The following is a 26501-nucleotide window of genomic DNA, read 5'->3' on the forward strand; positions in this document are numbered from 1 at the left end:
TACTGCATAGCCGAGGGCACTCCTACTCACGTCCTGAAACCTCAGCACAACACAGTGTATCCACATCTTCAGAATTCAAAAAATTACCTGTTGGATGCATACATGAGAGTTACAGCTCCAAACCCAGCTGTGGCTACAGGGAGAGTTCAGCAGCTCCTTGACAGTGAGTGCGCTATCCATCATAAGTCATGCAGGAAGGAAGGCGCGTTCATGTCTCCTCTGCTGTTCACCTTTCTATTCCCACCCAGTTCCAGGCGTTCCCCTCCTAACCATCCACTGCTTGCCAGTTCACCAACCCACATAACCCCTCCTATGGTACCCCCCAATTATTCTGGATCTCTTCTGTTGCCACCCCTGGGGCATAAAGGGTCTGACCACAAGGAATCTGACAAATGGGCCATGCAGAAGGGCTCTCAACCACTTGGGAGACAGACAGACAGCTCAATGCCAGGCTGTCATGCCGGCCGCACCCTCTAATCTCCACAGGGTCTACAGTACACCCTGGTGGGCTGACACTCTGGAGCCCATGCCATCTAAGCAACAATTCTCAAAGGATAATAACAAAATAAATAAAGAGGGCAGGAGGAAACTTTCGGAGGTGATGGATATGCCTATGGCATAGGCTGTGGTGGTTTCACGGGTATATACTCAGTCCCGAACCCATCAAGTCATGGATATTAAGTAGGTACAGCTTTCTGTAAGTAAATCATACCTCAATAAACTGTGTGTGTGTTTTTAAGAATTTGCTGCAGAGCTTGTCCAAATGCATATCACCTGGCCCCCCACCCCGAGAGGGCCTGTTCATTAGGTTTGTTTCAGCAAGTACCCTGGGTGATGATGGGGCAGGAGGGTCCTTAGATCCCACTTGGAAAATGACTGGTCTCTACCTTGAGCCCAAGAGTAGTTCCGGCCCTACTGTCCTCAGGTTAGAGACATGTATTTGGCAGCTGTGTGGCAAGGCAGAAAACTGGGCCAAGTTTCCAGGGTGTGAACACTGCGTCTGCACCTGGGCCCTCAGTCTCTGGGGACACTGGGGTATTTTCATGTCTTTAAGTGTGTGCGTGTGCCCTTGCATGTCCACACACGTTTGCCGCGTGTGCCTTGTGTCTTTCACCACATGTGGGCGTGTGTGTATTATCAGTAGCTCTGTATGGAGGGCTGAGTGTCAGCTTCTCGGTCACCATGCTTCTCATAAGCACACCTATGCCTGCATGTCACGCATGGGCTTAAACTGTGTCGCCTGAGTCTGTGTGTGTGCATGTGTGTGTGTGTGCACCTGTGTGTGTGTGAAGCGGGGACTGCAGTACCAGGGCAGTATACACAGAGCATTCCAGTTCAGTTATTTCATACTTATAATTAAATAATAATACTTATTAAGAGAAATTTTAATTGCAAAGTATTTTACCATACAGCTGAAGGTCCCAGAGATGAATAAAGGAAACTTGAAGATAACCTAACAGCCTAGATGATTTATTGATTACTTCTCTTCAAAAGAGAAGCTGCAACCCGAAACGCATATACATATGTATTTATAACAGTGTCCCTGGGCAAATGAAGTTGTCAGTGGGTTGAACAGTTCACTTCATATCTTCAAGTGCAAACTAGAACCTTCTCCTGTTGTTTCTATTAGTAAAAGACAATTAATTTAAAACGTTCATGCCTGCGATGCACTTGCTTTCAGAGACCCTCTTTTCAATCAAACTTAACTTCTAGTCACTCACTTTCTATATGCTGTAATCTGCACAAGCTACGCAATTTTTGACATGACTTATATTTACGGCTTTATAAAGCTATGCCCCTTTTTGAAATGACTGATATTTCCAGCCAGAGCATGGCATTTTAGAATATGCTCTGTTCTCTGTTGATCAGGGATCATGGAGGGTTCCCAGTTTCAGCTAATGAGGCCAAGGTCAACCCACAGGAGAGAAAACTGCTCCCTGGCCACAGACTGAACCACCAATTCTGGCCAACCGCCTCATAAACACAGGCCCTGGTCATAATGGGATCCAGATGGAGGAGTGTGGACAGTCACAGCTGACATTCTACTGACCGTGACTCAGTGGAACACAGTTAGCTTGGGGCAGGGCTAGGACTGGTGCTAAGGTCTCTGGTTTCTCCTTTCAGAGCCTATTTCTTTATAGCAGTGGTGGGATTTGAAACTAGGCTCTGAAAGACTGGAGCTTCAGAACTGAGCCTTAGAGACAGCAAGGTCATTAAACAAAAGAAAGCAAAATAAACAAAAAGCTACTCCCTCTAAATCAATTCTGCAATCAAAGCATCGGAAAAGTTAAATGCACTAACAATGTCCACCACATTCATACTATCGGGGGGGGGGTAGAACCCCCCCATTATAATCTAGGGCCTTGTCCCTTCATTCCTGAGTAACAACAGTTGTCTCCTAGCCTCTGGCCCTCAACACATCCCCACAACTTTTTTTTTTCTTTGCCATTCCAATTGATTTATACCATCATTAATTTTCATTAAACTTCTCCTTTGTTCAAGAATTTACAATGGCTCCCAGCTCTGGCACTTTGGCTCAACCCAAGCCCCTCAAGCCTGTATTCAAAACTCTACCGTCAGGCTTCACTCACCGGATTATTACTTTCCAGTACAGGCCTTCGACTCCCGCCAGGTGTCACTGTCTAAGGAGTCACCATCATTTCTCCCATCTTCCCTTATTTATTCCAGTCTCCATGACCCCTAGACTTCCCCATCCCTATCTCATGTTAACTTCCCTATTAACCCATCCTGCAAAATCTTTCACTGACTTTTAATTTCTTGAACTGGCTTTGCTCATCATTGTTTCCCTAGAGTCTGGCAGAAAGTAGGTTCACAATAAATCTCTGTTGAATTACCAAACATTTAAAATATTGAAGCATCAGAATGACAGTCTTGGCAGTTGGTTTGTGTTTTCCATCTCCTCAAAGAGACTGTGAACTCTGCAAGATTAGGGATCATGCCTTACCCTCTGCACTCTGGAGCACATATCTACTACGGGACACTCAGTAGTGAATGTTTGATGAATTGAACTGAAAATTAATCTTCACCCTGATATGGTTTGGATCTGTGTCCCTACCCAAATCTCATGTTGAATTGTGATCTCCAACGTTGGAGGAGGGGCCTGGTGAAAGGTGACTGAGTCATGGGGGCACACTTCCCCCTTGCTGTTCTTGTGATAATGAGTTCTCATGAGGTTTGGTTGTTTAAAAGCATGTAGCACCTACCCCACCTCTCTCTCTCTCCTTCTCCAGCCACATAAGACGTGCCTGCTTCCCCTTCACCTTCCTCCATGATTATAAGTTTCCTGAGGCATCCCAGCCATGTTTCCTATATACCCCGCAGAACTGTGAGTCAATTAAACCTTTTTCTTTTTTATAAATTACCCAGTAACAGGTAGCTCTTTATGGCAATGCAAGAATGGAATAATACACACCCCCACCTAAAACCACCATGAAATCAACTTGAAAACAGTCTCTGCACCCCAAAGAATCAGACAAAAAGAAAAGGCCGGGCATGGTGGCTCACACCTGTAATCCCAGCACTTTGGGAGGCCGAGGCAGGCGGATCACAAGGTCAGGAGACTGAGACCGTCCTGGCTAACACAGTGAAACCGCATCTCTACTAAAAATACAAAAAAATTGGCCAGGCATGGTGGCAGGCGCCTGTAGTCCCAGCTACTCAGGAGGCTGAAGCAGAAGAATGGTGTGAACCCAGGAGGCGGAGTTTGCAGTGAGTCGAGATCGTGCCACTGCACTCCAGCCTGGGTGACAGAGCGAGACTCCGTCTCAAAAAAAAAGGTTAGATTATTCTGAAAAAGTGGATTATTTGCTATTTTTCATGTCCTAATTTTTTATGTTCAATTTTTGGGTCCTGGTAACAGTCCTACGTGTTTCAAAAAACTCTAGACGAGAATATTTTGAATAATCCAGAGTAGAAACCAAAAAAACTATATATTTTAATCACTGATTACCCTTTGCCTGAATGGCATGTCTTTTTGTTTGTGTTTTTCCTGAGAGTGGAGTTTAACATTTGGTCTTATTTGTAGTTTACTGGTTCTGCTGATAATGGAAATGCCCCAGTACCAATTTACTGCTTGCTCAAAAAAAAAAAAAAAAACCTAAAAACCAACAAACGAAATGAAATGGCATCAATGTAGAATTAAATAGCGAAAGGGCAGGGGCGCCCAAGGTGAAGTAATACAAGCAAGGATTACCTGCAACTCTGTTCTTTTGGGTGTGAACACCTGAAAGGTGACACCATTAAGAAAATCCCTCTGTCCCTCAGAATACTGTTTCTCAAAGACTGGTCCTAAGACCCCCTGCCTGGCTCACCTCCAGTTCTCTGAGGCAAGTCTCTGTGGTGGTGGGTGTGGACTTTCTCCCAGGGTACTCCCAGGGAGCATCTGTTACCAGCAACCTCTCCAGGAGATTCCTGTGCACAGTAAAGCCTGAGAACCTGGGCAGCTGACAGTTAACGACATAACTGACCTTCGAATTGGAAGGGAATACCCCTGCTTCAGACTCGAGAAAAAAACCTAAAAAGCAGCCTTTGTTTCCTGAAAAACACACCAGTGGGCTTTCCCCACAGAATACCAACAGCCACTGCGGCCAGGCACATGCCTGAGAGCTGGGGAAAACAGTTGGCTCTGGGGACACCACCTCCTTTTCCAAGTCCCCCAGGCGAGGATAACATATCCTTGTCTCATACCGTTTCTGTGTCACTAGGTGGGGACAATGGTGGGATGAGACACTTAGCCCAGTCTCATGCAAAATGACAGAGGGACACATAAGTACTCTACCTCTTGAAAGTCAGATGTCCTGGGACAATAATGTGCCCAGCTCAGATACAGGGGGCCCCGCGGGGAGAAAGTCCCCACCCACCACCTGCAGGACAAAGGCCAACCTGCCGGGAGGCTGGATGCACGGCATGCAATGACTTCTCCAGCCCAGGTGGCTCAAACACACAGCCATTCTCTCAAGATGCAGATGTAGCTGAAAGCGTCTGAAAGCGTCTTCTTTCTGGGACATGGGCCTTAACGATGGACAATTAAAGAGCTTTTCTTGCCCCCTCTCTTTCCTATAAGAGGCAAAGCCATCAGGAAAATCAACTTGATGAACGTGGCCTAGAGCTGGCTGTCCCACACAGCTGGGACGAACAGAGACAGAGCACTAGAGACTGTCCTCGAAAACTTGATCTACATGGTGGCAAACCACTGCAGGGCTCAGATAAGGCCTGAGGGAGAAATAGAACATTGAGCCAACTTAGACATGAAGCCTCATTTCAGGCAGAAGAGCGGCTGCCTTTCCCGCTGACCGTATTTTTGGAACCAGGGCTGGGCATAGGGAGGCTGACATGAGGGCCTGAAGGTGACCACAGAAAGGAGAAAAAGGCCTTCTTGCTCACAATTTTAGGCAATCGTGATTTCAGGGGTGAAAAGAGGGTACTATCACAACTAAGCGGAGGGTCCTTCAGAGGGATGTGGCGATACAGGGGCCAGATGTGACTGTGCCTGTCATGAAGTGGGGAAAAGAGGGCTCCTGAGGGCGCAGGAACAGCCAGCAAATCAGCCTACCACACCCACCAGAGGCGTCCAAAAGGCCTGATCTCAACCACAGAGGGGGGCAGGAGAGGATCGCTGTGAGTCCAGGTGAAGGAGTCAGCCCTTCCCAGCCCTCACAGGCAAACTTTTACTGCTGCCGCAGGCTTCCTGAGCTAGGATCCCTGATTTTGCGACCTGTCTCCTCAGCACTAGGGGCACCAGCACCAGGCAGGAAAGCAAACAAAAACTGCAGAGTCCAAGGGGATGGGCAGGGAGGGCTCCAGGAAGCGTCATGTGGGCAGCAGAAGGCAAGATGACAAGGGGGTCTTAAGAATCCCCAATTCAGCTTACTCGATTCGCCAAGTTTTGCTCTAAGGATGTGCTGCCTTTTAAACAGAGTTTGTCGAAGTCTTTTTACAAGTCACCATGCTAGCTTTTAGTAAATGTTAATAACACTGGTATGTGTTCATGATGCAGCAATTCAGATGAACTAAATAAAAGCCCTAGCAGCCAAGTCAGGGGCTGTTCACCCTGAATTCAGGCCAAGAACTAGAAAGAGCCAGCCTTTGGCATGCTGAATTTCCCAACCTAAATATGAAATGGCACAGCGGCCTCCCAGAGCCAGCACGGCACCAGCTAGCCCCCAATGGGGCTGGTACCCGGGACGGCCACCAGAGCTGGCTTTCAGAGGCCCAGGCACTCTCTACAGAGAACATGTGCTGTCGGTACTGAGCACCCAACCCTCCAGATTCACTCAACCATTGCCCATCCTTCTCCTCTGGAGACAAGGAGGTGCCCACCTTCCTTGGAGGCTCCTGCCCTGGGCTTACTTCTCCCTGCCATTCGCTCTGGGGCCAGCAGGGCAGAGAGTGGATGGCCTGGTCAGGACGAGGGAGTGGAGAGGAAGTGGAGGGGCAGCAGTAGACCCGTCTGTCCGCACGGGGCCTGGTGGTGAAAGCACAGGCCAGTGGAGACCTTTCTGAGCATAGGAAATGAGCAGGAAAGGAATCCTCAGGGCAGGGCAGGGCAGAGAAGGGGCTCACAGAGAGCTGTTCTAACTCAGGAAATGCCTCCTAAAGGGAAGAGGGAAGAGACAGAAACAGCATGGGTGGACAGGCCTCGAAACCTCCTGTGTGAGTCAGGATTAGGATGAAAGGAGACGCGGTGGAAGGTGGGAGGGCATCCGGGGACCTGAGCGGAGGGGCTGTTGCTCTCCCAGGGAAGGAGGGCCTGGTGCCCAGCAGGCTGAGGGAGGGGCTGGGAGGAGACTTGCAACAGCTCTGACTGCAGCGAGGCTGGGGGCCCGGACAGGGAGCAAGAAGGGGAAGCTGGCCCAGGTTAGCCCCAGGAATGGGTGACAGGTCAGCTGTGTCGACACGGCCCTGGGGCATGTTCCAGCCTTCTCTCTGTGGCCTTGAAAGGCGCATGGAGAAAGCACACGGGCAAGCGAGTGTGGGGCAGGAGGTCTCAGCAGGATGGCCTCCGGGGACCCTGGTCTTCCTGCCTACATGGCACACTCTTCAATGTGCATCCGTCCCATCTTCTCATGGGAGTTTCAGTTTTGTTTCTTGTGACCTCTATCTCCACTGGACTGTTCGGCACCACCCCAAACACACCCCCAGGCTGGTTCCACAGAGCAGGATCTTGGTTTCCATCCCTGCCACCTCCCCGCTGCGCACCCACCATGGCCGGCCACGGAGTGACACACCCAAGCCATGTTACAGCCATGTTACTTCCCAGCCGCCCACGAGGCTGGTGAGAGGATTTCTCCCACTTCATGGGTTAGGAAATGAAGGCATGGAGAAATCAGGCAATTAGGAGAGGAGGGACCAGGTTCCCTCCAGCCTTTCCTGACTCCAAAGCCAGCACTCCAATCTCAGCTCCGTGTTGGCAGCAGTTCCAATCCTGACTGCATACAGGGGTCCCTGAAAAGCTTCCAGATACCCCAGGATGGCAAGGGCCCTGTCTACATCCCTATACCTAGCACTGTGCCTGGCACATGTTAGAAGTGAAATCAAAGCTTGTTGAATGACTGCATGTGTGAGCCCATGACTGAACACACTTCCCTGCCACGGACACTATCATTCCTCCATCATCCTGACCCAAAGCCTGGAGTCACCTCACCACAGGAGCCAGCCAGCTGGCCCCAGACTAGTCTCTCCCTTCCTCCAGCCCTTCTGCAGGTGGATAGACAAGGATCCTTCTCAGAACATCCCTTTCACCCCATTACCTTATGTTGTTCAAGGTTTCCAGGGCTTGCTCTGGGTTTGAGGATACAGTTGCAATTCCTTGATCTGATATTTAAGACCCCAAGTGACCTGGTTCCAATCAGGCTTTCACTCACATCTCCAACCACTCACAAACTGTTCTGGCCAGGCGGGTGTCCTTCTTGTCTCCTGTAAATTCCCACTAGTGTGACTGTGGACTGTGGATGGCACATCCCTCTCTCTCCACCACCTGTCTGGATCCTACCCATCTGGGAGGACGGAACTCCTCTGCTCTGCACCCCAGGTCCCAGGGAGCCCTTCCAAGGCTGAACACCTGTGCCACAGACCTTACCTTGCTCCGTTCTAATGTGACTTCTAATTGACATCGCAATGTGCACATGTCCTAATTTCCTAAGTGCATTAAGATCACTTGAAGGCAGGAACTGTAGACATATAATTTTATCTCCTCACAGTGACTAAGGTGGCACATTCTCTGTGAGTGCCACTGGGCATTCGGCAGCTCCTGTCTCCTTGTGGGCGGTCTTACCTGTAGTATCTGGACTGCAAGTAGGTGGAGCACACAGCCTTGGACACGTGGCTGGCTGAACCAAAGTCGATGACCTTGACTCTGTATGGTTGTCTAGATGGATCCACCAGCATGATGTTTTCTGGTTTGAGGTCAGCATGGATAAGACCTAGGCTTTTGAGTTTCATCAGGGCTGTGGCTACCTGCTGGAGAACTGGGCGAATGTATTTGAGGGGCAAGGGGCTAAACTTGTTTTGCTTCAGAAAGTCATAGAGGTTCTGCTCCAACATCTCGAAGACCAAGCACGTGTGGTTCTTGTGCTGGAAGCATTCGTAGGCCCGGACAAAGTTATAGTCATCGGCGCTCTCTGTGCTTAACCGGGCCAGGATGCTCACTTCGATTTGACCTTGTCGGGCATAGGACGGGTGGTTCTTCAGGATCTTGATGGCTACGATCTCATTGGTGCCCCGTTTCCAGCACTTGACCACTTGCCCAAACGTCCCTCGGCCCAAGAACTCTAAGACCTCGTAGGTGTTGGTCATGGAGCACAGCACCTCATGCTGCACCAGCTGATAGTCACCCTCGCTGTTGGAGCCACTGTTTTTGGAGGTGGCAGTCGACGTGGTGGCAGTGGCGACAGTGGCCCCGCTTGCATTATTCTGAATCATGGGTGGATGCTCCTCGATGATCTGCACGCTGCTTGTGTTCTCGATCTCCTCGCTCTTACGCTTGAGTCCACATTTTTGGTAGGTATCAAGGAGGCTCACAGTGCTTCGACGCATTAGGTTGTGTGGTCCGCCGAGGACTTGCCCGGTGACAGAAGTGCTGCTTGCTGAGGTGACCACGATGTGCCCGGTGCTTCCTGGGAAGATGATGGTCTGCTCGTAAGGTAGGCTTGGGTTTGGGACCGGCAAGGAGGTGCTGACGGTTGTGGTGGCTGGCTGCGACGGGGGGATGTTCTTGCTCTGGCTATACACTTTGCTGTGGGAGCCGTACCCAGTCATGTCCCAGTTGGAACTCGGCTCTATTTTCAGTTTCTTCACGCTACAGAAGGCACTTGATTGAAGGGTGTGAGGGGAGAAAACTTGCACATGTGAGGCCATACCTACAAGGAAAGGAAAACGAAAAGTAAGTATCGGAGTCACCTTGGTACAAGTAAACCCAACAGATTCCCTTCAGTTCTCATCTGTGGCTTGGGCCATACAGAATATTTTCTTCCCACTTGAAAACAAGGTTGAAAAAGTGAATCTATTCCACCCAGAAGCACATTCTGGTCACTGAGTTTGTGGAACCAAGTGGTTCCAGAGTGCCACCTGCCACCATTAGGTGCCAGCAACACAGCTGAGACTCAGAAACAGAATTCCAATATCAGGACATAGGTCATCATTTTTTTTTTAATAAACATTATTTGTGACAGAAATGGATTCTTCCTCAGTTCTCCCTGGGTTGCTTTCTACTGAAACTCAGGAGGCTCTGCTAACTGTCACGTACTCCATTGCCCACATAATCAGCTCAGTCTTGTCTACAGACCCTGTCAGGTTTACTGGTTTGAGGAAACATCTTCCCACGCAGACCCCATCACCAGGCCACTCAGGATCTTCTGGATCCTGGATGAACCCTAATTACCACCTGGCATCTTAGTCATCAATTCTGTAGGGTTGAGTGGATCAGCAGTTGGTCTGACGTTTTTCATTTCAACAGCGTAAAACATTTTATCAGCCTTACTGTAGGGACTGGGTAGCACAATTCGTGGCTCCATTCACTCACGTTTCCTGCTAAATTCATATATCAATACATTTCTCTAGAAAGTACTATTTCTTTTTGTTTTTTGGTTTGTTTGTTTGTTTTTGTTTTGAGACCGAGTCTCACTCTTGTCACCCAGGCTGGAGTGCAATGGCATGATCTCAGCTCACTGCCACCTCTGCCTCCCAGGTTTCAAGCCATTCTCCTGCCTCAGCCTCCAAAGGCTGGGATTATAGGCTCGTACCACCATGCCCGACTAATTTTTGAATTTTTAGTAGGGATGGGGTTTCACCATGTTGGCCAGCCTGGTCTCAAACTCCTGACCTCAGGTGATCCACCTGCCTCAGCCTCCCAAAGTGCTGGGATTACAGACGTGAGCCACTGTGTTTGGCCAGAAGTACTATTATTTCATACCAACATCTCATCCACAATTTAGATAAACTTAGAAACCTATAAGACTATTATTCTGGAACACTTGTACAAATTATGGTGATACTGAAACAAAAATTCATAGAAAATGTATTAGGCAAAAATAATAAGGTGATGAAGAAGGATAACTCCTTAAAGGTTAAAAGAGTAACAAACATTGCCCATCTTCTAAGCCACAATCAACAAACATTTCTCACAGAAGCACAAGGAAGTGCAGCTTCTGCAAGCCCTGTTGGTGGCTGGCTAGCCTAGTGTTCCCGCCTCTCTGAGCCCCTGGCATTACCTAGAGTGGTAATCCTTTCCACCCCATCAACCATCACCCTAGTCCACCTTCTCTCTCAGTAGATGACCCAACTTCCACTTTGTCCAGAAGCCTGAGGTCAGCCTTACCTTCCTCCTTTATTTCCTTCTTCATTTCAGAACACTCCTGAATCTACATCATCCTCCATCCTTCATTCCTTCTCTCCAGTCTGAGAGAAAGAGGTGTTGCTCTTTTCCAGTACTAAAAAGTTCCCGATTCTCATGATCCATATTTGTCCCATTTTCTCTTGAACCTGCTTCCACCACTGTTCTTTCTCTTGTAGCTTTCCATTTCTGCATGTACTTAATTGGATCCAAGTACTTAGTAGGAACTTAATACGGCTGGCCAAATGAATTGGTCACCTCATCTTTTTCTTCTGCCTTCATGTGTGTGCACACACAAACTCCCAACATGGAAGGCAAAAGGAGTAACAGCCTCATTCCCCCCTCTTAATTCTTTCCCTCCTCTCACCTGTGATCAATGGTTTATGCTCCCTTTTCTTCAATGCCTGCATCTTAATCCATCTCCCTCAACTCATTAATGCACTACAGGCTCGTGTTCTTGAAGGTAAATGACTTCCTAATTGCCTAATCCAATGGCCTTGTTTCAGCCCGTTCTTCTTAACCTCTGCAACATCTGATACTGCTGACCACAACTTCCTTCTTGATGCTCTTCTCTGGACTTCAGTGAATCTGTAATCTCCCCATCCCGTGTCTGATTCCACACTGTGTGCTCGGATGGTTCCTCTTCCTCCTTCATTTTATTATTATTATTTTTTGAGACAGAGTCTTGCTCTGTCGCCCAGACTGGAGTGCAGTGGTGCTATCTCGGCTCACTGCAACCTCCGCCTCCCGAGTAGCCAGGACTACAGGTGTGCGCCACCACGCCCAGCTAATTTTTATATTTTTAGTAGAGACGGGGTTTCACGTTGGCCAGGCTGGCCTCAAACTCCTGATCTCAAGTGATCCACTTGCCTCAGCCTCCCAAAGTGCTGGGATTACAGGTGTGAGCCACCGCACCCAGCCCTCTTCCTCCTTTCAAATGTTGGCATTTCCACCATTTTGACTCTGTTCTCTCTGGCAGCTATCATCCATTCAAGCAGTTTAAGCCGTCACCTCTGTGTAGGTGACCCCCACATGTTTATCACAGGCTGGGCTCTCCCTTAGAGGTTACAGTGATATATTGCTGCCTCCTGCTACAATGTCAAAGATAGGCTTCCAAAGCTGAACCCCTTATTTTTCCTAAAAATCTAGCCATCTCACCCTCTATCCTAACATCTCCATGACTGTTCCAGTCACTTGGCTCCAAAACTATGAACTATGATGGTTCTTCTTTACATTCATAGACAAGAAGGTGCTAAGCCTTATTAATTTCTCCTTCTTTCCTTCAAAACATCTCTTGCATCCAATTCTTTATTTCTGCTGTTGCTGCCACTTCCATAGTGAATGCGTTTATCACTTTCTAGAAGGACTAAAGCAAATCTAGACATCTCTTCTACCTGAGCACTCTGTCTCCCTTTAATTTGCCTATATTTGGCTGCCAGATTAATCTTCCTAAAACATCTCTGAGCATGCCACTCCCCTCTCCAAACTTCCAGTGGCTCCTTAGTGTCAAGGAGATAAAGCTGAGAACTCGACACATTTACATGTTGATTCCAACTACCTTGTTAGCTCCAGCTCTACTAACCTTCCTGGGTCCTCAACTTGAATGAAGCTGGTCTATTCATTGTTTCTAGAATGTCTCTTATACTTCTTACCTTCACACTCTTACACTATTCCTTTACCTGGCATGCCTTTGCTGCTTTTCTCAACTTATCCAAAGACCAGCCAGCTTAGATTCCTTCTCTTTCCAGATCACTCTAACCCAGTGATCATTCCCCAACTCACTGTTCCTACAGCACTTACCATATGTACCAACTGACCTCAGCTCTGACTTCCTAGGGGCAGTTCTGCTAACATCCAGCACCTGCTCGAAGCCCCACCTCCACCCTGGGCCCATGGATTTGCTGGAGGGTGTTCCCTTCTTGCTTCAATCCTGAACTCCGACCTCCACCTACGCACTGTGACTGCACGTCTGTAGGAATCTTCGTGCCTGACAAGACTATTCTGGCTTGCTTATTCAGAATCCGTACTTCACCCGCTTCTTCCCACTGTTCTTTTTGTTCAAGTCAACATCCCCCTTTTTCTAAGTCAACATCCCCCTTATTCTAGAACAACACAGAATATGGCTATTCCCTGTTTATCAGTATCAAGTGAATATCTATATTGTTCTAGATGTTGTATACAATATAGAAATGACCAATTACTTGGCTTTCAGTAACTTAGCTGCTGAAGAGTCAAAGCAAAACAGCCATTTCCTTCATCCTTTCATGTCAAGCCTGCTACTTATTTTTCAGTCTTTAAGTACCTGGAAGGGGGTGGTCAGAGAGGGCAACAGCAGAAATACGCTGTTCATACATAAAGAAGGTGAGGTGCTAGTCTCTGTTTTCACTGTTTCAAAAAGATCTTGGTGGAAAGGCCGTCCACGGTGCAGAAGTGGAATTTTACAGAAGGGAAGAGGGTGGCTTATAACTTATTTGTTACTGGGATGACAGCCAAGGGTCATAAAATTGTGGAAATCATCACTGGCTGCCTCTGGTGACAGATGCCCAGGATCAGAGAGGAGGCCTGCATGGCTGGAAACACCCTGCACCACGGCCGGCTGCCTCAGACTCCAGCCTGGCCCGGTGTGGCCCCTGCTGCCCCTTTATGAAGTCAACAGCCGCTATTCCAACGACTGGACCCAACGCCCAATGCAGACGTGTTACCTTTGTTCTGTAGCAGAGGCCACTTTGCTTCAGGCAGCAAAATGCTCAAACAAGATATAGTTAAAGAAAGTCTTTAACAGTAATACTTTTTTAAATCCCTAAAACATCTTCATAAGGAATAAGACACTGCTGGTGGTTTTGTAGCTTAATCTTAAAATAATCTTATGGCAACACACTTATTTCCAAACATTTCTCCTTGAGAGTATTTCTCTGGAACAAACCTTCCCTATTAGCTCTCAGAGAGTTGAGCCCACAACATATTACTTCTCTATTTATTCACATCCTAAAGTGAGGGACAACAAAGTGGGGGTGCAGAGGGGGACTCAATGTTTTTTTCCACTTGAAAGCAAAAGCTAAATATCTCCTCTCATTTCTTTCTGTATTGACCTCTGGACTAGTCAAGGCTACTTCCTGCCTCATTTGTCAATATCCTTTTCAGGAAAAACAGAGGCTTAATGCACACTCTCAGTTTGATCCAGTGGCAAAATCTCAATTGCTTTTTAAATTATCTCTGCACTTCCTAGTTGGCTCTTGAAAGAGAAGGCAGATTTTACTCCTTCTAGGTGAGAGATCAGGGAGACTACTGTACCTGGGAGGGCAAGTTTTGAGACCATGGGGAGCAGTAAGAGGAAACCAGGAGGTCACGGTAGGATAAATCTGCCATAACCACACCTGCTCCTAGAGGGATGACCCGACCCAGACTTTTCCACAAAAGCCTTAGTGGCCTCCCAAGATAAAACCTGTCAAAATGGCCACATTTTCATTCACTAAAGGACAGGGAATCACCATAACCTAGAACTAAAGCTTTTAACAAGTAGCATGCCTATTACCATACCACTCTGTCTCATAAACAGGCTGAAGTCATAAACACTGAACCTCAGATATGCATGGGGTTCTTACATGCTTGTTAATTACACAGACACGAGTTCATGTGGCTGCTACAGAAGTGATAAGTAAAAAGCATTGAAGAACAAATTTATTAAAATTTAAAACAACTTCTATTACACAACTATATATAATAAACTCTTCATTGCATATGACAAATGAAAAATAGCACCTATAAAACTGACATTAAAATATATCCTATAGTTAGAAGAATTAAAGTCCATTATTTGTAAGACATTATTCCTTATTACCATAAAGCTGACAAAGTCTCTCACGCCGAAACAAATCCAGGTTACCCAGACTTAGCGTGCACTTTGATATGCTAAAGGCAATGAGGGTTCTGACCCTTCTTTTAGTTACTTTATTCAAATTCTCATTTTGCATTTATAAAAAGCATGTATGTAAGTCTGCATTTCAAAATACTATTTTTAAAACATCTGCCTTCTAGCCTTAATTATAGATGCCATTTATGTCTATAAAATGCTAGACTTGACTTCATCTGCTATTCCTCAGGATTCTTAAAACACTTATGAGTCTCCAGGTTTTAAAATCTTGAGTACTAAGTACATACCAGGCTCCAGGACAGATGTTTTATGGACAGGGTAAGCATACGTCCTACTGCCAGTTGGACGTATGCTTACTCTGTTAGGCCAATTCAATTATTCAGGGCACCCTCCCTAGTTTCATTCTCACAAAGGTCCTACTTTGAAAGCTGGGAAGTCATGTGATGGGTTTAAGCTTCTGTGATAAGTGAAAAAAATCAGACCCTGACCCCAGAAGTTCAAACCTAGATCTAATTCTTTTTTTTTTTTTTTTTTTTTAGGGACAGGATCTCACTCTCTGTTGCCCAGGTTGGAGTGCAGTGGTGCAATCACAGCTCATTGCAGCCTCGAACTCCTGGGCTCACATGATTCTCCTGCCTCAGCTTCCCAAGTAGCTAGGACTATAGGAGCATAACACCATGCCTGGCTTCAAACCTATGTAATTCTATGCACCTTTTGGTTTCTCTTTGTCTTAATGTTTTAATGAGAAATTCATTTGCCTAGGGCTACAAATAATGTAATAATAAGAATACCTAAAAATCTTCATGATTTCTTGAAGTCTTAACTCACACAGTTACGGTTTTTTTTCTTTTTTCTTTTTTTTTTGAGACAGAGTTTCGCTCTTGTCACCCAGGCTGGAGTGCAATGGTGCAATCTCGGCTCACCACAACCTCTGCCTCTTGAGTTCAAGCGAATCTCCTGCCTCAGCCTCCCGAGTAGCTGGGATTATAGATGTGCGCCACCATGCCCAGCTAATTTTTGTATTTTTAGTAGAGATGGGGTTTCACCATGTTGGCCAGGCTGGTCTCGAACTCTTGACCTCAGATGATCCACCTGCCTCGGCCTCCCAAAGTGCTGGGATTATAGGCCAGCCACCGCGCCTGGCCAACTCACACAGTTTTTAAAAAAATGACATTTGTTAAGGAACTGGCTCATTTAGCGTATTTTTCCCCCACTATTTAGTTTCTTCATAACTTTATATTTCACAATTAGATGAACTGAAAAGTTGCTTCACATCTGAGTACATTTCCTTTCCATTTCACCACCCCTAAATAAATTATCTACTGGAAGATCAGACTACAAGGATGAGTGACGGTTCAACTACAATAAAAAAAAATAAATTGAATTCAATTTCACTGAATTCTAGCAAAGCTCAAAGCCCTGATTCCCAGGAAGGTGATCTCTAAAATAGTGGCACCAATTTTATTGGTATATAATATTTAATTTGGGTTTGGCAGATGTAAAACAGATTACCACTCAGAATCCAGTTATATTATTCAAGAGAATGGAATCATGAACACCTGATTTTAAGAGGTACTAACTTCCTTACCTCCTAAAATCTTCTGGACACATACTCTGGCTGAATAATGAGTACTTAATAGATGCTACAGATCTTTTTTTTTTTCATAATAAAGAACTCAAAGGAAGGGTTAATTCCATATTTAATGAAATGCCATATCTGTCTAATATAGACTATGCACATAAGATATAATAAAATTATACAATATGTCAAAAATATATGAATGTTAGAAATATGCATCTAAATGGACATTTTTAAACACCTAGAAAAGGGTTAATCTGTATAACCCTTAAGAACCCTGGATGTATAAAAAAAAAAATAAGCCGGGCACGGTGGCGGGCGCCTGTAGTCCCAGCTACTCGGAGAGGCTGAGGCAGGAGAATGGCGTGAACCCGGGAGGCGGAGCTTGCAGTGAGCCGAGACTGCGCCACTACACTCCACCCTGGGCGACAGAGCAAGACTCCGTCTCAAAAAAAAAAAAAAAAAAAAAAAAAAAAAAAAAAGAACCCTGGATGACATGGTGATCTAATACCTCAGGGGGTCAAAAAGTACTCGGAAAGTTTCCTTCATTGACATACTAAATAATATTCGTAAAGTTTTAATAATCCTGCTTATTAAGTTTCAGGTTAGCCCATTCTAAATGCTACATTTCCAAAACAGTGTATACTGAATGTCCCTGGGGCTTTTATACCATTTTCAATCAACGTCTGTTTATCCACTGGTTGTATAATGTTAAATATATAGTATATTCCACCAGAGCACAGCTTAGGATCAACCACAAGCTCTACAGAATTCTTTTGTCAATAATGACAATAACAATACTACTGATTGCAGCACTGGGCATTTGAAAAAAACAAAAAACATGAAATAAAATCAATCATCAAGTCTGTATTAAGGATCCTTACATAAAAATAGATTAGGGTTGAGCATAACAGGAAACACAAAGACATATAAGACATCGTCACTGACCTAAAGGAGCTTAGAATCTCATGGGGATTGCCAAGTACAATGCAAATTAAAAAGGACAGCTGGTAATTCTAAGGCAACATAAACAACTTGCCAAAGTATACACTAGAAGTTTAGAGGCAGGAGTCACTACGCGTTGTGGTCAGGCAAAGTTTCACAGCAGAGCTAAGACTCAAGCTGCAATTAGAAAGATGGGGCAGAAGGCTAGTGCTCTAAATCCTGCAAACAGGGTGTACTTCAGTCCATCAAGAGAGTGAGACTCATGGCGGGAGCGGCCAGCACTGCGGTCTCTGTCCTAGGAAGCTCAGGCTTTGCTTGGAGACAACTGAGGGGCGTTTGCATAGTGGCAATACAATAACGAATGCTAAAGCATTAAATAACCACCAGTATGCACTGTGCACACAACTACCTAGTTATCCAGAATTGTCATCTTCTGATAACTTCTATCTTCTAGAAGTAATTTCTAAATACTCAGAGACCTGGGGGGAAGCCCAACCATGAGAGCTGCTCTCCTTTCGCCTTCTCTCTCACTGGCTGCCATCTAACACATCATTAACAAGTGGTAGGTGACTGTCCTGACTGCCTTTGCTCTCTATATGTCAGACTCCAGGTGTTTACTCGATACAACAAAAATACAGCATTTCCCTGTTTTAGAGATGAGTAAATGGAGCTATAATTTGTCCAAAGTCACTTGGCCTCTGCTAGCAGGGCTGGGATTTGAACTGAGGTCTGCCTGACTCCTAAATCCATGCCACCAGCCAAACTTCTTCATTCTTTAGGTTCTCAGACTAGAATCACCAAACAACGAGATGAGTCCCACACCAGCCAAAGGAAAAATGAGGGCTGACAAGTGAAGGAAGACAGATTGAAACTACAGGACACACCTGACTATACGTCACCTGATAAAATAGTGGATGTCAACAACAATGACCCTAAGTCATCTCTCATTTCTGTATCTTCTGGTTATGACATCTGAGAAATATAACCATAAGAAATGATTAAAATAAAATAATTTACCTATTTAAAGAGGTAACCACTGCTTATCTGATGCATAGGGGGTCAGTGCAGAGAACTGGCCTTGAGTAAGAAGAGCCAGGCTAAGGGACCTTGGGCAGGTGCTCAGCCAGTGGGAAGGCTGGTCCAGAGGGGTAAGGAGGACCTGGACTAAGGAACTGCCTGAGAAAATAGGAAGCAGCAGAAATATAAGACTTTGCAGAGGAGAAAAGACATGCTGACAGATGAGATGGGAGAGCAAAGGAAAGAGGGGACTAGAACACATTTGGGGGGCCAGAAGGAGTGGGGCTCCACGAGTGAGAAGGAAGATGGGAAGTGGAGTTAAAGTGTTGGGGGAGGGGAGAATGGAATCTGTTTTCAACAAGTTGAATTATGAGCACTAACGGGATATCTACGTTGAAATGTCCAGTGTTCAGCTATTCACACTGAAACTCTGAGGCAAGAAATTGCTTAATTTACTGAAGTGTCAGGAGCTAGTGGTCTTTCCTAATCAGCACCCAGTTCCTACTTGCTAGGTTGAATTGTGAATGACGATCACCCACTTTGAAAAGAGAATGGAAATCAATAGGATGGGCTGAGCCTGCATGGGATTAACTGGAAGGGGAAGAGAGCAAGGCGACCCTGAACCAGTTCATGGGTAAGGCCAAAGACAGAGGGACACAGCCAAAAGACCAGCAGGACAGAATGAGAAATAGCAAATGGGGAAAAGATCTAAATCAAAGGTTCAAGCCCCAAAGGGACTAAGAGAATGGTGCTGCTGACGGTAAGAGCACAGGCCAGCTAGAAGAGCTTGGTTTGGGGCAGATTTTATTTTAGGCATTAGTAACAAGAAAGAGGAAATGTTCTATATGCAACAAGAAAAAAGCCAGGTTAGGAAATGGGCGCAAGGTCATGGCTGGAGATGTGGACCTGAAGGCTGCCATCAACACCTCGGTGGAAATGGAGTCCCCGTGAGTAAAGCTGTTTCTCAGGAGAAATGCTGTAGAAAGTAGAGCAGATGGCAAATTAAGTAATCCTCGGGGGCAGAGACATTGTCAAATAGTATGAGGAGGACAATATGAGTCACAGGGAAACATCAAGGATGAAATGATGATAAACACAATTAAGGGATTGATCCAGGAGAATGAAAACAGAGAAAGAGTGGCAGAGCCTGGCTGGGAATGAGCCAATAGCCCTCTTTTCCCACAGGGTCAGGAGCAGGGAAAGAAGGGTGCTCTCCTGGGAAGAGAACCAAATGCACCATGTCATGCCTCCTGCTCTTCCAAGAAATGTGGTTCTCTTAAGAACTTTCAAAATCTTTTATGTCATCTGCCTTGAATCTGCAAATGCTACCATAAGCTGTGTTTCTTTGATTGAGAAAACATCCTTTTCCTAACATTTGCAAATTCTCCACACATCTACCTACCTATTGACTCATTATTTGTCAGAGTTACATGTTCAGACTTAATTCTCTTTCTGCAAGCTGCTAACTTGGCCCCAAATAACTCCTTTTGGTAACTCTGCTATACTGCTTTGAATGAAGCCATCAACCACTGTGGGTGAGCCAGCCTTGCCCTGCAGTGGCTGAGTACAGACAACCCATAATTGTTTATCTACAGGACATGGTGTCAAGAGCTCATAAGCAATCTGAAAATTCCCAATCCAATCCAGTGCTGAAGCAGACACTGATAAGACACAAATGCTTTTTCAGTTTCTTTCTCCAGGAAACTGACAGGATCAATGAAAAGAAAATAAAACAATTCAAAGAATCCGTTTTGAAACAAGAGTGGCATTGGCTAATTTTTTTTTTTTTTTTTGAGACGGGGTCTCACTGTCACCTAGGCTGGAGTACAGTACAATCATAGCTCGTTGTAGGCTCAACTTTCTGGGCTCAAGAGATCCTCCCATCTCAGTTTCCCAAGTAGCTGGGATTACATGTGTGCGCCATCATGCCTGGCTAATTTATTTTTATTTTTTATAGAGATGGGGTCTCCCTATGTTGTCCAGGCTGGTCTCGAACTCCTGGGCTCAAGCGATCCTCCTGCCTCACACTCTCAAGGTGCTGGGATTACAGGCGTGAGCCACTGTGCCTGGCTGGGTTAAGAACCTTAATTATTTAGAAAAACACAAAACACCACTTTCTAAACATAGCATATGAATCTGCCAGGGTTGGGGTACCAAAGCACCACTGACTGGGCAGCCTAAACAGCAGACGCTGTCTTACAGTTCAAGAAGCTGGAGTCCAAGACCAAGGTGTCGGCAGGGCTGGTTCCTTCCGAGGGCTGGAAGGGAAGGGTCTGTTCTAGGCCTCCCTCCTTGGCTCACTGAGGACTGTCTTTTCTGTGTGTCTCTTCACATCATCTTCCCTCTGTATCTGTGTCCAAATTTCCCTTTTAATAAGGACATCAGTTGTATTGGGTTAGGGCCCACCCCGATGACCTCACTTTAACCTGATTCCTTCTATAAAGTCCCTACCTCCAAATAAAGTCACATTCTGAGATATGGAAGGTTAGGAATTTAAGGTATGAATTTGGGGGGGGGGGAACACAATTCAACCCATAACAATAGTTTTAAGGAAACCAAAAGCATTTTACTAAAGTATAATTTTCTCAGGTTAAATAATTACCATATTCCAAAAGAAGTATCTTCGGTTTTCCCTTCTTGGAGATAAGACATTTCATTTTGTGCTTTCTCTATATCTTACCTTAAAGGACCTATAAGTTCATTTCAATTAGTCTAATATCATAGCTGGAAACAAGTAAAAGCATACTGTCTATTTTAAATTAAGCTCTGCATGAGTTGATGTTACAACGCTTCTGAAAAAGGCCATATAGGAATGTATCTCTCAATCTACTGAGGAGCAACTGTAGTCACTTTGTATAAAAGAGAATTGGGGCCAGGTGCAGTGGCTCACACCTGTAATTCTAACGCTTTGGGAGGCCGAGGTGGGTGGACTGCTTGAGCCCTGAAGTTCAAGACCAACCTGGGCAACACGGTGAAATTCTGTCTCTACAAAACACAAAAAAAATTAGCCAGGTGTGGTGGTGCACACCCATAGTCCCAGCTGTTCGAGAGGCTGAGGTGGGAGGATCACTTGAAGCTGGGAGGTAGAGGTTGCAGCAAGCTGTGATTGCAACACTGCACTCCAGCCTGGGTGACAGAGTAGACCCTGTCTCTGAGAGAGAGAGAGAAGGAGAGAGAGACAGAGAGAGAGAATTGGGAGTGGCTTATTAATAACACAAAAACCAGGTTTCCAGTTTTGATTCTGTGTGTGTCTGAGGCAGAACCTAAGTAGGCTCCAAAAGCCACCTCAAGAGTGGCTGGCAGCGGACGGGCAAGTTCAGGCCATCCCTCTTCATGCCCCTCAGCATCGAGGAGGAGCCCCGGCTTGGTTCTTCCTCGTGCGCCCTCGCTCACCTGCCATCCACATTTGTTCCGTTTTTCAACACTGCATTTTCTCTCCAATGGAGGATCTCAAGAAGACAACCTTTTAAATAAACTTGGTGGGATGAAAAAGGCAAACACCCACAAACTATAAAAACAAAATCAGCTGTACTTCTGGTTTCAACCCAGAGGAATTCCATTTAAATCCACATTTTTTCAAAGATCTAGGAGGCTGCTCACTTTGTCCCTGAAATGTTCTAAATAAGGACGGTTAAAGTTTCAGCAGTACCAGTTTTCAGGTGTTTGAGTCACAAACCTTTACAAAAGCACTTTCCCTGAATTTTTCAGCCACTTCCTAACATGACATACCAATGTCCCTCCATTCACTACCGGTTCAAAATCCTCACTGACCACCTCAAGAGACAAGTAAACCAGACCTGCAGCAGATACTGAGGAGGCCAGGTGTGTGCCTGGCAATGGAAGGTAAACCTCAGATGGACTTTTCCTATCCTTTAGAAATGTTTGGTAAATTCTAAATCAAGACTAAAAATCTGGTAGGCTTTTTCTCTTCTGTGCAAAAGTGAATTTGTTAGCCTTAAATGTCTGGTACTATGTTGGTAAAGTAAAATGATGCGTTTTACTAACCGAACACCCATTTCCGGCCCAGTCCACAGCTGAGGTGCCTTTTTGAGCTACCTCAGGTTCTACTTCAGAAATGTTTGCCGCACGCAGAATCAGAACTGGAAATCTACTCTATTCTTTCCCATTTTGGTGTTCTTGTTACCACGTCACTGCTAATTTTTTCTCTCTTTTCTTTTTTTTGGAGACAGGTCTGGCTCTGTCACCTAGGCTGGAGTGCAGTGGTGAGATCTCGGCTCACTGCAACCTCCACCTCCCAGGTTCAAGCGATTCTCCTGCCTCAGCCTCCCGAGTAGCAGGGATTACAGGCATGCGCCAACATGCCCGGCTAGTTTTTGTATTTTTAGTAGAGATGGGGTTTCACCATGTTGGCCAGGCTGGTCTCAAACTCCTGACCTCTGGTGATCCACCTGCCTCGGCTTCCCAAAGTGCTAGGATTATAGGCATGAGCCGTCACACCTGGCCCTAATTTTCATTTAAACTAAAAACTGCGCAGATTCTATTACTATGTGTCCTCCCAAAAGATATGTTAAGTCCTAACCCCCAGTACCTGTGAATGTGATCTTTTTTGGAAATGGGGTCTTTTCAGAGGTAATCAAGTTACAGTAAAATCATTAAGGTGAGCCGTAATCCCATGACTGGTGTCTTTATAAGAGGAAACACAGACATACACACAGAGTGGGGGCCACACAGCGACAGAGGCAGAGACTGGAGCAATGCAGCTGTAAGCCAAGGGATGCCCAGCATTGTTGGGAGCCATCAGAAGCCGGGAGAAGGTAAGAAGGGGATTTACCTGGAGTCTTCGAGGCAACGTGGCCCTGCTGACTCCTTCAAAACTGTGAGAGAAGACACTGCTGTTGTTTTAAGCCACCTATTAATAGTTTGTGTTAATTTGTTACAGTCACCCTATGAAACTAGTACCCTCTGCAAAATAAGTCAGGATGTATTTCGTTGAAAAGGCATGTCTGTACTCAAGCTATGATAAAGTATTTATAACAATCGCAAAGTGATGCTGGCCAAATGGCAGGTTGCCCTCTCAGCCTCCCGGCCTGTGTCTGTGGCCTCTTGGTTGAAAAGCAACAGAAGCATCTACAGCTTTACTCCCACGTTTTAGTCTTAATTCCTGCCAGGGCACTATACACCTCCTCTCCTTATGCAAATATATTTGTTCATTGTGATTGAGGTTTGACTTCAAAACAACAAAATTTCTAAGGAAGGCATCTAAAGTTCGATCTGTTCTCATCAGCGACGTCCACAGTTAAGAGGCCACAGACGGCACTTCCTCAAACCTGCCTTTTCTAAACCTCAACTTCTTGCTGAGTTATACAAAGAAACCAGGACAAAAGGCTGCCATCTGGGTTCTGCGCTCAGTGCAACACCTGTTTGCACACCCCTTGTACTCATGTTTATGTATTTCTTTGAGCATTTCTCTCATAGGCTGTTCTCTAGCTGCAAAGAAAACTTTGTGAAAGATGTTTTGCAGACACAGTGATGCCGGGGATGTGAGATGCAGAAAACCCTTTCCCCCGGGCTCTCTTTAAATACAGGATTCATTTCATCCCCCTCTTAAAGCACAATAATCCATCCTTCTTACTTGATTTAAATAGCAACTGCTATTTACAACAGGAGCTCCATGTTACAACTCTTTTGTTCCTTGGAGAATTGTTTCATTCCCCTCAGTTGCCTTTAACTGACATCTGACTAAACTCAATTAGGGATCACTTTGGGAAAGGTACCACCTCCACAACTCACAGGGAGAGGGAAGAGCAGGAAGAAACGAAAGGAAGAAAGCTGGAGTGTGGGGAAAGTTGGCAGGGATGCTGAGAGGAAAAGGAAAAAGAAACTAAAGATGAGAAAAAGGTGAGAAAAGAGAAGGCAAAGTGAAATCATATTGGGAGCACACTCAGAATAATAAAGTAGCATTGTAATGTGCTTTGTAAACTATAAAGCACGATAAAATGCAATGTGGCATTATTTGCAATATTTAAATAGGTGCTTTTGTGTGTGTGTTTGCAGATATGAAAATCAGCTGGTTACAGAGATCCCTTGGCAGGGCAACCAGTGGCCCATTCTAAGCTGTGCAAATTAAAGTGGGTTCTTTGGTCTGTTGCAAGGACATTTTTCTACTGTGAGTCACTGTCATCAAGCCAGTCCTGGCATTATTACCCAACAACTCCATGGCACTGAGCCACTTACACCCAGTGCTGGGAGGAGGTGCCCACTCAGATAATAATGGTTCTTGCAGTGGGGCGCCTTCCCCACGTACATCTAAGATGTCTGATAGCTCTCCTATGTCTTGTTTTAAAACAGACAGGATGGCATTTGGTGATGCAGGCCATCCCTATCTTCATAGGGAGCTGTATTCCAAGAGCTCATTTTCAGATTGTTTCTGCATTCTCAACAACTAGGTCAGATGCCAGTGCTGCCCTTTCTAGCTGTGTGATCTCAGCAAGTTACTTAACCCCTTTCTGCCTCAATCCCCTCATCTCTAAAGTGGAGACAGTAATCATATTTCATAGGGTCCTTGTGAGGAGTAAATGAACATATATATATAACTATATATAACGTATATTATATATATGACATTATATAACATAATATATATAACATATTATGTGTGTGTGTGTGTGTGTGTGTGTGTATAAAATAGTGAGTCCCTGATATGGTTTGGATCAGCGTCCCCACCCAAATCTTAAATTGTAATCCCCAGTGCTGAAGGTGGGGCCTGGTGGGAGGTGACTGGATCATGGGGGTAGTTTCTCAAGAATGGTTTAGCATCATTCATCTTTGTACTGTCCTTGCAATGGGAATGAGTTCTCTTGTGAGATCTGGTGGCTTAAAAGTGTGTGGCACCTCCCCCTTCCCTCTCTCTTGCTCCTGCTCTGGCCATGTCAAAGGCTGGCTCCTCCTTCACCTTCCACCATGACTGTAAGTTTCCTGAGGCCTCCCCAGAAACTGAGCAGATGCTAGCATCATGTTTCCTGTACAGCCTGCAGAACCAGAAGCCAATTAAACCTCTTTTCTTTATAAATTACCCAGACTCAGGTATTTCTTTACAGCAATGCAAGAATGGACTAATACAGTCCTAAACAAGTGTTTAGTGAAAACTGAGGGGAGGGTGGTCAGCTAGCTCCCCGAGGCCTAGCTAACACAGAATAGAATTTACTTTCAAAGCTTCTGCATCTCTTTTCCATGTAACATTTTAACCAAAAGCACTATCCTTGGTCATAACTGAGACCCAGTTTCTATGTATAATATGCTTATTGCAGATTTGTATCTACTGTATAAACAATGATCTCAACTTTTTTGATTAAGTACTTAATCAGGGGAAAAAAGAATACTCCTGATATACGTGATTTTTATAATTAAAAATAATCTATGTTTTACTTTCCAATACAGTATTGTTAACCAAAAACACAAATATAGAAAAATTTAAAGGATAAAGTGAGATAAAATATACATATTCAAATTTTCTTCTGTATCCTAATACGTCGTCTTGCACCCTTTACTTTGAAAAGCTGTGCTGTAATTCAGGTAAGCTAAGCCATGTAACTTAGAATTAGTCTTGGCCAAATGATCCACCTTGGACAATAAAAAGTACGCAAGAAGTAGCATTCCCAGGCAAAAGCCTTTCCGGCCAGCGTGTGACTCCTCTTTCCCTTATATTACGGTAACCACCCATGTTCTCGGGAGGAGTAGCTCCTTTGCCTGGTTAGTGAAAGAGGATAACAAAGAGCAGAGACCCCAGCTGACCCAAGATGTGGTGCAAGTGTGAAACAAACCTCTCTTGTTTGTTACTGCTGTATAACTTAGGCCATCCTAACCAGTGCTGGAATATTCCTTAATGCTGCCATCCCTAATGAGTCACAATTAACGTGGTTTAGTGTAATTCTATTGTGATGCACAGCATGCTCACCTAGCAAAACCAGAGCACACGTTTTTAAAGACAACGTTAAAATTCCGAAATAGTTCAGTCCCTTTCTTCCATATTTTAGCATCACTTCCATTCCCCAGGAGAATGCTTCAGGAGATCAATGTGTCAAATGATGAAACTATTCTCATCACCACCAGTGTTAGTGATTTCAAGTGTGCACATACTAATCCCCCACCTAATAACTTTTCTGAACAAGTGGAAGGCACGGGATCTTCAGTGACAAATGCTCTGGTTTGGTTTGCAAACTTTGACGCAAATCACTCTCTGGTGACTAAAATGGGAAGATGCCCTACAGGAGTCTGGCACA

The 26501-nt window shown here is 45.3% G+C and overlaps 1 protein-coding gene across 9 annotated transcripts in view; it reads right to left on the reverse strand.

The window, feature by feature from the left end:
* Positions 1 to 26501, reverse strand: part of HIPK2 (homeodomain interacting protein kinase 2) — a 222798-nt gene that overhangs the window by 152823 nt on the left and 43474 nt on the right. For all 9 annotated transcript variants that reach the window (XM_055284206.1, XM_055284203.1, XM_055284200.2 and 6 more), the window contains one exon: positions 8294 to 9377. In XM_055284206.1, coding sequence (XP_055140181.1) covers positions 8294 to 9377 — 1084 coding nt within the window. The remainder of the gene's footprint in view (positions 1 to 8293; positions 9378 to 26501) is intronic.

The sequence above is a fragment of the Symphalangus syndactylus genome, chromosome 6, assembly GCF_028878055.3.
Source record: "Symphalangus syndactylus isolate Jambi chromosome 6, NHGRI_mSymSyn1-v2.1_pri, whole genome shotgun sequence".
Taxonomy (NCBI): Eukaryota; Metazoa; Chordata; class Mammalia; order Primates; family Hylobatidae; genus Symphalangus; species Symphalangus syndactylus.